The 12,201-nt window shown below is 39.0% G+C and overlaps 1 protein-coding gene across 2 annotated transcripts; it reads right to left on the minus strand.

Moving 5' to 3' along the window:
- Positions 1-889: 889 nt before the first annotated feature.
- Positions 890-11,052, minus strand: zgc:92313 (uncharacterized protein LOC436869 homolog). Of its 2 annotated transcripts, none has more exons than XM_027032664.2 (7): positions 10,966-11,052; positions 10,501-10,524; positions 8,974-9,059; positions 5,442-5,518; positions 4,825-5,096; positions 1,753-1,913; positions 890-1,547 (listed from the first exon to the last, which is right to left on the minus strand). In XM_027032664.2, the coding sequence occupies exons 1-7, from the start codon at positions 11,015-11,017 to the stop codon at positions 1,290-1,292; spliced, it is 930 nt and encodes a 309-aa protein (XP_026888465.1). In that variant the 5' UTR covers positions 11,018-11,052; the 3' UTR covers positions 890-1,289. The 2 variants fall into 2 exon arrangements, with proteins under 2 accessions (XP_026888465.1, XP_026888464.2); XM_027032663.2 differs by lacking the exon at positions 10,966-11,052 and adding an exon at positions 10,638-10,870.
- Positions 11,053-12,201: the final 1,149 nt, after the last annotated feature.

A 12,201-nucleotide genomic window follows, 5' to 3' on the forward strand; every position in this document is an offset into this window, starting at 1 on the left:
AGACTTCATATTTGACCAAATCACTTTATTGTAGCTGTGGCCTGCTGTTGTCATACCTATTTAAGCTTGTCTGTTTTTTTTTTTTTAATGCTAAGTTCCTCTAGCCTTACATATTAGGATTTTTCCTTCTAGGAATAAAGAGGTTACAATATGCACAGTTGGTGGTGCATTCTCATGACCACTTTGGTGCTAATTTGACAAACAATGGCTTGCCACAGGTATGAAATAAAGCTTTTTGGTTAAAAAAATACAAAACCTGTCATTTAACACCTTCAGTGTGGTATTGAAAACTGCAGAATAGGTGATACTGAATTTACATTGCGCAACTTTTATTATCCTCAAAACTGATCACATCTTAACTCTCAAGCCACAAACAAAATATCAGACCATTTAGCAGCAAAAAAGAAAGAAATCTCTTTCTAAAAAGGTGTCTGTACTTTGTGGCTCCAAGTGCACTGAAGAGTGCAGAAGAAGAGAGACTGAAGGACAGTCCCTTGATCACTGTGAGAGCACACCCAACTGGTGGAACCATGCCTGACACCACCCAGGTGTGGTATGTAACACAGACCAGTGAAACGGCACCGCATAGACCAGTCCAATGCCTCACAAATGCCTTGTAGGAATTAGCATTCGACAAAACTGATTTTTGCACCAGCATCACAAAAGAATGTTTGTTAGAAATAAAAAATAATAATAATTGGATAAATGAGTGGTGGTGTTTTCTGATGTGACAGTGATTTTACACTTTAAAACATGACTTTCCGTTGAGCAAAACAAGACGTAAATATCATCTAATGACTAAAGATTTAGCATGATATGCAAGATGGTAGAGAACACCCAAGTACTGATTTGAATGAAACACCCACAACATAGTTTACAGAACAAGGCATCAATTTTAAAACTATTGTTTATTTACATCAAATCATCACAGGCCAGTTCATTAAAAACATAGCTATTTATTTCTCTAAGAAATATTTTGTTAAATCTATGCTAAAACTGTTAAATTACTTAAATGTAAATCTGACAGTCATATGTTGGGTTTTCTGATTTCTTGAACGACATTTTCATGCTCACAGTTTCAATGTTAAAACTGAATGTCAGTTGGAACTAAAATGATGGCTTCTCTAATGGCTGTTAGGCTAGAGGAGGTTCTGCTTTCGAGAGTTCTGCCCAGCAAAGGGAAATGGAAAAAATGAGAACTGTGTTTTATGTACACAATATGGCCTCTTTGTCTCTCGTTTCTGATTTCTCATTTAATTTTCATTCTTTTGGTACTTCATAAGGAAAATTCATCTCAGTAACTGCGCCAATGTCAGTGCAAATAAAGTCCTGGTCACAATTGCAGCCCAGCCAGCCCAGTTCTGACGTGCTCCACCATAGAGTTGCAGTTCCCTTACGTTCGTGGTGACAAAGCTGGAAAAGGACGACACCCTGGCATAGACTCCTGGCCGGTTGGCCACAGCACAACCCAGACCAAAACTTACAATTCCAGCCTGTACCCAAGTGCCATTAGAAGTCTGGCACACCAGAGGGCCCCCTGAATCCCCCTAAAAAAACAAGTTGGGAAGAGCCAGACTGTTACAGAAGTGCATATACTGTATACTAGATAAAACAGGGCACTCAATCAAGGTGAACATGCAAATAAATATATAATTCTTTATGAAGACCTCAAAAGGAGGTCATAAACTTCCTTCAGGTCTCATTAGTGGCAATGTGAAACAGACGTACAATTACAGAGGCATATCCACTTACCTGGCAGGAGTCTTTGCCACCCTGCTGGTAGCCAGCACAGAGCATATCATAGCGAATATTAACTTCCTCTGTGGCCCCGATCTGAAACATTTCCTGGCAGTCTGATTGACCAATGATTGGCACTTGCACCTGCTGCAGTGTCCCCGTCCCCTGCAGAGAGACTAGGCAGAGAGAGTAGAATTGTGATGTTTGAGGAAGCCAAGTTGCATTTCTCCAGTACCAGTGCAGCTCTATGATCTGTATCTCTTACGGCTTGTTATACCCATTACTCTACACTTTATTTAAAGGCTAAAGAGAGTCTTCGGGCCTAGCACAAGTAGGCTACTTCATATCCTAAAAATATAAAACTTCCCACTGCTCATGGTCTATTTAATGCACATTCACCCAGAAATGTCATGTGTTATGTTTATAGAGATGTGCTTTATAAGCAAACTGCACATTTGATAAAATGATGACAGAATGATTTTTTTTTAAAGTCTCTTCCCAAGGCAAATTTCAAGCTATGCCACACTGTCTTCACCATTGTTGAATATAATTACTACCATTAATAATACTACAGTTATCAGGCTCATGCACCTAGCACTCTGATTCAGGCTAAATTAGATATCATATTACACCAATTTTTAAAGAGTTGCCCTTCCTTCCATGCGTCATTCAGAACAGACATTAAAATCCTTCTGCTGACCTTTAAGCATTTACATGGTCTTGCCAGTCTTTACCTCAGCAGTATTATTACTAGGTATGCACCCTTGAGGGCTTTCAGATTAGCTGAAGGCCTCAGGTCAGCCCACCAGCTGACTAAAGATATTGCTGCATATTGCTGCCATGGCCCCAAACTCTGGAATTCTCTTCCAGATGACCTGAGGGCTCTCAATGATTTTAACAAATGACATTCACAAATAAATTGTAGACCTTTTTTTCTTTAAGGCCTTTAATTACATTGCTCTTACTGCATGTTACTAGGGATGAAATGGTTACTGGTTTCATGGTATAATTTCAGACAATATTACCATTTAAATAGTAAATAGCTGATCTCTTGTGAAGTGTTGAGTCAGTTAGCTACTTTGCTGTTAGTGGGACTGAACCCTGGAATACACTGCTACACTATATGGACAAAAGTATTGGGACACCTCAATCACTGACTTTTGGTGCTTCATTCAGTTCCATTGCTACAGGTATATAAAATCAAGCACCTAGCCATACAGTCTGCCTTTACAAATATTAGTCTAAGAATGGGTAGTCTAGTGCTGAGGCGCATAGTGTGTAAAATTGCCAGTTCTCTTCTAACTCAATAACTGCAGAGTTCCAAACCTATGGCACTAACATCAGCACAAAAAACCGTGTGCTGGGCGCTTCATGGTATGGGTTTCCATGGCTAAGCAGCTGCAAGCGTCTGATGGAGTGTTGTAAAGCACACAGCCACTGGACCCTGGAACAGTGGAAATGTGTTTGGTGGACTGACATATCATGCTTCTCTCCCTGGTAGTCTAATGGATGAGTCTGGGTTTGGCAAATGCCAGGAGAACATTACCTACCTGCCTGCCTGCATTGTGCCAACTGACTGACTGCATTGTAAGTTTGGTGCAGGAGTAACAATGCTATGGGTTGTTTTTTTAGGGGTTGGCCTAGACCCCTTAGTTCCAGTGAAGGGAAGTGTTAATTCTTCAGTATCCCAAGACATTTTGGACAATTGTATGCTTCCGAATATGTGGGAACAGTTTTGGGAAAGTACTTATATGTTCCAGCATGACTGTGCCCCAGTGCACAAAGTAAGGTCCATAAAGGCAGAGGAACTTGACTGGTCTGCACAGAGCCCTGACCTCAACCCCAAACACCTATGGGATAAACTAGAACAGAGATTGCAAGCCTGGACCTCTTGTCCAACATTAGTGTCTGACCTAACAAATGCTCTTCTGGATGAATGGGAAAAAATTCCCACAGACATAATCTAGTCTTTTAGAAAGCTTTCCCAGAACAGTGGAAAGGTTTATAGCTGCAAAGGGGGAACCAACTCCACAATAATGCCTATGGAATTATGCCGGGATGTCATAGAAGCTCCTGTAGGTGTGATATGTAGGTGTCCCAGTACTTTAACCACATAATGTATTTAAATCATCATTAACATTGCTTTCTGAAACAACCCAACATTAGCCCATTATAACAATGCTTTTAAAAAACAACATATAAAACAGACTTGACTCTTCCCTTTATGCTTGATTTGCAATGAATAATACTTCCTTGGCTCCACACTCAAGCTCTTACAAGCTCTTTTAAGCAACTGGAGCCATGCATGGGAATGTTATACCAGGTATCTTAACTTTTGCATTTATAAATGTATTCATACTTTGAGTGTGTTTATAGCCTGAGAAACTAACGTCTATAAAGGACCTAGTAGACTACTGTATATTAATTGATTTCAATGGACAGATGTGGGCTAGCCTATCTCCTTTAGATGTGAAATTTAGGGACAATAATAGTAATATGCCAAACAACATCAAGAGTAGCAGCAGCAGCTTTGACCTCTGTCTAGTCAGCATTGTTGTGTGTCTGCACACTTTTATTTACCCCTTTCACATGATGACACATTACAGAAGTTTAGTCACCCAACCAATGCATTAAAATCCAACAGTTGTCCAATTGGTTCTATAATAGTTCCAGCGTAAGAAACACTATACTCCTCTATATTAATGTCGGTTGTTGGGTTCATTGCAATTACCATCACTGTCTTCTTAAGACTGAGTTAAATAAATAAATAAAATTCTTTTTGAGCATTTTCAGCAAATGTTTTACAATACTGCAATAATGCTTAAAACCGTGAACATTTTGGACCCTATAATCATGACATTAAATTTTCATACCATTTCATCTCTAAATTTTACTGTCATGCTCTTTTGTATTTGCTGTACTCTTACATTATGTCCCCTGTGATAGCACTTCTTTTAACTTGCACCTTTCTTTTATTTATCGTTTATGTAAAGCACCTTGTAAATTGTATTTAAGCATTATATAGTGTTTATTATTATTATTATCATCATCATCATCATCATCCTCCTCCTCCTCCTTTACACTCACCCCCATCTCGGATGTCACCCCAACCAGTGATAGTGCACTCTGTACCAGGCGGGAACACCATGTCCGAGTTGGGAAGGCAGATGGGCTGGATGTGGTCAGACCAGGTGACCGAGGAGGACAGCTGCACGAGGGCGATGTCCTGTCCCAACTGTGGGTCTGTGTACCCATAAGGCACTATCACCTTAGTGATGCGCCTTGACATCTCATACGGGTTCCAGCCATTCAGACTTAGCCTCCCCACGTAGATAATGTATGCAGAGGTGTCGGACGGACTGGAAGGGTGGAGGGATAAAAGGGGCAAACTATGAAGGAAGGTCTCACCAGAAAAAGCATCCCATCACTGCTGGCAAAGAGCCAGTAGGCAACTTCATGTAGCATAGGGGTACTTGACTGCTATGGACTGATGTCCCTTATCTGCAAAGTTTTCCTTGCTGGGTGAGGTATTACCTTAAGCATGCAAATCAAACCGAGCCACTGACGACAAATACTAGGAGTCAGATGTGAGTGGCTGCAAGGTACCATATGCATGCAGAACGACACAGTGCAAAAAAAAATTTATTTGTTCCCATTTCTGCAGTACAGCAACATCTCCAGAACAGGAAAATATTCAAACTCACTTTGGGAAACAGTGGGCTGCAGACAGCACCCAGTCCACAGAGATGAGTGTTCCTCCACAAACATGTCCTTGAGAAGTCTGTAGTGAGGAGCACAACCAAGAAGTTTATTAACAAAAGTATGTTCGATGTAAGGGTTACCAATTGTCAATTAACTTTATACACTGAAAGAAACTCAGGTATAAAATGCTTAGGAAGCCATTTCCAATCAAGATTCAGTAACGACAACGCTTAGCCAAGTGCAAAAAGTGCAAAAAGGAAAGAAGGCGTGACTAGTGAGAGATGATACAGTGAAAAAGCCAACATTGCCATGAGGCACTTCATTTAGAACCACAGCAACGTTCTTCTTTCCCGACTTCAAAGTTTTAGTTTCTGTTTATTAGTCAGATAGCTTCTGGCACAAAGGTGGTGAATCATCTGTTAGTTAATTTTGGAAATATTCACATGACAAGGACTTCTAAAGAGCATATATGGCATCTTAATACAGATGTTTAATATAGCTTGGATAATCAGCATAATAAACAGAAAAACAAATTTCTGTAAAGAAATAATGGACTATTTGAAGTATTTCAAACATTAAGTAAAAATCATCTTTTTTCCCTCAAAGCATCTTAGTATTTATGAGCTTTGTATAACAGCACATGTATTGAATGTATCTAAACTGGTTCATAATATCCACCAATTAGCAAAAAGCTAGACACGTTCTCTTAGACTTCCTACTGAAATTTAATTACAGAATATTGCACATCCAATGTTTTGGCAGTGATGACTGAGTGCATAGTGTTTGTTCTTTAGTCAAGGTCTAACACCAACTTGTACCTAAATTCTAAATTTGGAAGGCTGTCAAATATTAAATACTACAAGTGTCAGAGAATGATTCAAAGGCATAGGAGTCATCTAAATCTGTTAGTGTTTATATAAGACTTAACAACACTCTTTGAACCCACCTGTGTTACCTTAAATTGCAATACGCAAGCCAATTATTTACATATCGCAATTAGATACTTTGATGAGACTCTACAAAGGATATACTAAATAACAGATGCAGCAAGCCAAACACTACATGTATCCTCCCCACCCACCGACAGGGAAACCCCATACTAAAGTGCCTCTAGCGATAACGCCACTCTAAGTTGATCTAACTGCAGCTCTAACTCTGCTCGGCACAGAACTTCTTGAGTTACAACTTTACCAAATGATGTTGTGTAAAGAGAGTTTGCCTAGAACTGAACATAAATGGTAAACACTATTTCTAAAAGCATCTCCCAATATAAACCATGACCAATAGGTACATTAGCCATATTAACTCGCACATGGTATACAGGAATTTGATATACAATCCCTAATAACAACTGATCGCTGATTCTGGGGCAGGCATCAACGTGACCCTTGTGGTGTGACCATGATTATCGCTGAGATAACACAATGTGCATAATGGTGGGGGTAGAGCAAACTACCCCTGGGGCAAGAGAAAGTAGTTCACCGAAAAGTTTGGCATGCAGTACACAAACCAAAGAAGATGCTCCTGAGTGGAGCTACATGATATGGACTGTTAAATATATGGTTGGTATAGCGTAGCGGGTAACAACGCTGTGTCTCCTATGGGGGACCAGGGTTGAAGCACTCTGCTTTGCCAATAAGAGTCCTTGGGCATGACTCCCAACACTACAGTTGCCTACCACTGTAACATGATTGAAAACTGTAAGTCGCTCGCAGAAAGAGCATCTGCACCTGCAGATATGAATAATAAATATAATAATGTCTTGTCACCAGTGATGAATAATTACCATGTCCACAAACAGAAAATCTTGCACCCTGCATTAACAAACATTTAGTATCTGGGTAGTATCCAGATTTTCTTTAGCAAGATTACATGTACACCATGTATTAAAATGTGTCTCCAGTGTATTTTGGCTCTTTTTCTAGTGTGACCTGAAAGAGATCCAAAATACATACCACTACAATAGCATAGGCCATTTACATTGTCTCTGCATCAGTATATTGCATGCTGTCAAATACTGGAAAACAACACCTAAGACAGTTGTCAATATACTCAACAGTGGCAAGGGAGAAGTCTTTCAGCTGCTGTTATTACCACTTCTGTACATAACCACTTGATAAATGGACTATTTGGACACAACAAATAAGATAGTAATAGGTATACTTCCACTGTATATGGATAAAGAAATCGCATACATTTACATTTCTGCTGAATGTGATTAAAATCTATCCCTGATCACACTGTGAATGTTACTTGGGTTATCTGATCACATTGCATTTACACCTGACCTCTGATGCAGTGAAGCAAAACCAAATCATGATCCATTCACCAAAACACATTAGGGCTAGGTGTAAAAAAAAAAAAAAAAAAAAGCATCAAAAGCCAAGCTTTCTAGAAACTTTAGCTGTTGGGAACTATAACAAAAATTTTGCCAAACATAATTTCATTTAGTTGGGCTTCAAACACAGGACCACTGTTGGCTGGATTTTTTGTTGGACCACTATTAACCCAGCAGGTGCCATTGTCTTATATAGTCACATATTCATTCCCTATTCAAACTATCCAATCTAAATTGAAGCATTTAGAAGTGTGAACAAACTTCATACATCTCCTCTGTGCAAGGTAGACAGCTTATACACCAACACCAGGGATAATTCCATATAGTCTTCAGGCTTGAGCCTGAAGGTTTAGAAAAAAAAAAAAAGCTGCATTTATTTGTTTAACTACTGCATTAGAACTTCTTCATAGCTATCTGCTCACAACATGTATTATACTGGCTCCATGCAAATGCTCTGAACAGCATACTTTATAAAAAAATATTAAATATTACATTACATTTTAAATAATGGAAATAAGGTAAACAGTGTAAATAAGGTGTATTTATGTATACATATTGAAAATATCTAGTTTATGTTCTGTGGATGTTGATGAAAGAGCACATTCAATACCTACTTTTAGTGATTAAACATATGTAACTTCTGTTCTGTGCTCAACAATAGACTCAGCATAAGTGCTTTAAAATTAAAACAACAGTTTGTAGGCAATATGGTGGTCTATTTTAGTGAAACAAGAAAATCTACTAGCACAACTTCCTCCATGTCCCTTGAGCATATCTGCCGGCTATGGTGGAATCCACAAGTAGAAATACATTAGAGTTTTAAAACCTGAAGGCTGTGGAAACTTGAGTGTGCCACACCCCACAGGTAGGTATCTGAAAGTCTGATCATGCCATAAGGCTAAAGCTGATCACATTACAACAGCAGAAAAACAAAAAGGGTGGTGTTATGGCATAATTGGATCAATTGACATTTTCAGATTATTGTCAAAGAACAAAGGTGGCAAAGTTAACAGAAACTGAGGTACTGTGTCATCATTAAGAGGACCCGGACTTAAATTTTGCTGCCACATAGATAAGCAGGCCCAGTGATTGCAAGGGCTTTGCACATAAAAAAAAAAAAATCAGCTCACCCTCGAGTCTTATCCAGTGCTCTATAAGGAATGTACATTTATGACTGAGCACTGTCACCCACATACCTGAATATCCACCTGCCATGGCCAGTGACCTTCAGATGCATCAAACCCACCCACTATCCTGGACTGCAGAGGTGGCCGACCGCATTCTGAAAAAATGAGGGTTGAAGCATGACACTTTTGCACTTTCTACAAATATGTTTAAAGGCCATAACACTCCCCAAAGGTGTTTCTTGTTCTTGACTTAATACCAATACCTTAACAAGAAAAAGCTAAATTCTTTAAATGAACGAAATGAATGACAAATCACTTAAAACTACATATTCACTTAATATGAATATGTACAAAATATCACTGATCATGTTAGTTACAGTTTGTTTTGTTATACAGACTAGTGTACTGTCTGTGTGTGGATCTAAAGTCCTATACAAGAATTTCTGAATCAATGCAACAAAGAGCAACAACCTTAAAGAAGTACAGTGGAAATAACCCTAAATGGAGGGCATCACACCCACTAATAGGAGGACATACAGAGCATGAGGATATGACAAACACAAAATTAAAACCATAACCTAACTAGCTAGCTAATAGAGATGACCAATTTGATTTAGAGATCTGTAATATAAACGAATGATTTACTCACCAAACTTGGCACCTATTTGCTGTATTTAAACCATACATAGTGTAAAGAAGGCATGAGATTCACCTTTCCTACTCTACTAAAAAAAAATAAATAAATAAAAAAAAGGATGTGCTGAACACTAAGAACTGATATTTTGTGGTATTTTCACACAGTTGCAAACATACTACCTAACTTTTTTGCAGTTAGCCGGTAGGTGAGGTACGAAGCAATCTGTTAAACCAATGAAATACAAAGTATTTGCTTTGACATGCATGTGACCCAGTGACACACTAAAATAATACTGATAAGGGAAAACAACTACCACTTCACCGATTGGCCAGTTCGGCAAACAATACCAGAAGGATGATAAATAGGTGTCCATACAGGCATTCTGCCAGACAGAGGACAGGGAGTATTGTTTGAAAGCCCATGTTGCTACAGTTCCAAAGGCTGGCATGCAAGTACAAAGTTTTCTCCTTTGCTGGCCTTCACATAGGCCCCACCTTTCTTAAGAAAACCAGTGTCAATAAGAAAATAAATAAGTAATAACTAATGTGGTTACCAAAGTAAAAAAAAAAAAAAAAAAAGAAGATCTGGCTAGTTGCCTGTTGTATTGTTCAGAATAAAAAGTTATTTGTTATCTTTCAGTTTGTGTAGTCTACTTACATTTGTATGCATTATTAAAAAATACATTAAGCATTAAGCATGACTGCATCCTGTGATTTTGATTGTTAAATTAATATTATATTTTGTCTTGTTTCTTTTTAATGTGACCTAGCTAAGGTACTTTTCGTAAATAATCAATTCCATATATAACAATTATAGTAATACGTGATTGTTGGTATAATGAAAAAGGTGGTAAACACACAATAAGGAAACACACAGAGCCAAGCATTTTGGTAAATACTCGAGGGTTTTCAAGCATTCTCTAACTAACCAATAAACACAGTCATAAATCATTAACTTACCTTGTGCCTCACTTGACCAAACACCTTAGAATGGGAAATGAGAGAATATGATTATTGAGCGAAATAAAGCAACAGTTTGTGAATTCACTCTGTTTTAAACTCCAAAGATCACGTTAAACATACCGACAAATACTCACCCACTAATACCAAGAAAGTTGTCCAACAAGAATATTGCATTACGAGTCGAAATAAACAACCTCCTCGCATAACAAGCTAAAACCTTATCGAGTTAGACGCTCCGTAAACAAGAAAACAAATCAGAACACACAGCAGGATTCGTAAATTAGTCGAATGACAGACTAAATAAATGTTGAATAATCCAAGTTTCGGTTTGGAGCAAGATGTGGAACAGCGAAACGAGTTTCGGATAAAAAAAGGAAAGGTTACCTGTAGCGCCTTACCCAATCATAGTCCCTCCTGTTCCCTATTTAGAGGAGCTGTGTGAGCTCCGCCCTTGTGCCTCACCTTTTAGGAAACGTGCTCGCGGCGGAAGTCGGAACTGGATGAAGTAAAGCATCGGACGGTTGAAACCGTTTAGACCTGTCTATATTTCCTTGTCTATATTCCTGTGTATGTTTCCTTGGCCTCTTATTTGATCTCGTACACCCCCCCCCCCCCCAACACCCACACACACACACACACACACAGTTAACGCAATACTTTAAATCGGACTCGCTCTAAGACAGCATAAAACCTTAAGCCTAAGTAGGCTGCTTCTTCACAAAGCCCGAGATAGCTCCATTGCTATTTTTTTCGGAGTCAGCTCTGTTTTTGCGTATAGAATGCCATGAACACCTATTGCCAGTGTTAATAATGTTGAAGTGTGGCAATAAAACAATGGTCTGTATTTTGGGAGTTCTGAATTAATAACACTTAGCTGTGGAGTAACCTTACTTGAATGTTCACCTGTGGGTGGAACCCATGACTACCACGTGCAGAATTAGTTTGGGGTTTTTTTCCCCAAATCTGGACTAACCAGTTGTGCAGCTAGCCAAGCATTCCTGTTTGTGTGGTTTGTGTGGGAGGGTGTCTGGAGAGTATTGGGTATCAAAACTTACAGGCCCAACTTTCTATGCCTCAATATATCTGAGCCCTCTAAATATTTGAGTCTCCTTGGCAATGTGGCCTGCACACAGTGAAGTGCTACAGTCAGTCCGCTTTGACCCATATCCTGCACAACTATAGACATCCCTCATGGCATGTATGTCTACCTCTGCACATGTGCACATGCTGATTTGACAAAACAGGTTTTATATATATATATATATATATATATATATATATATATATATATAGTGACAATCAGATTTGTCATATCATGTTGGAATATGTTATTGTTTTGCACCATATTTCACCCCAACAAGACAGCCCAATAGATTTGTGTGTCTGAGTCACTTTTGATTTCTGTTTTGCTGTTGTTTGCCCTGTTTTGTTTTTAGTCGGGATTTCTATACTGATCTTGCTCATCATATGAATGTAATACTCATGTAATGTTTACTTAGCCGGATTTCTTACTCATCTCTCTCTCTCCCTCTCTCTCTCTCTCTCGCTCGCTTGCTCGCTCGCGTGCTCTCTTTCGCTCTCTCTCTCTCTCGCTCTTTGCCCCAGGTACTGTCTTCTTTCACAGCCCAATTGGAAGTGACAGGAACAGGGGGGTGGAAGGGCTACAGCAGACAGGGAGGGGGACACACCACAGTGTCG

Source organism: Electrophorus electricus, chromosome 14 (assembly GCF_013358815.1).
Source record: "Electrophorus electricus isolate fEleEle1 chromosome 14, fEleEle1.pri, whole genome shotgun sequence".
Classification (NCBI taxonomy): Eukaryota; Metazoa; Chordata; class Actinopteri; order Gymnotiformes; family Gymnotidae; genus Electrophorus; species Electrophorus electricus.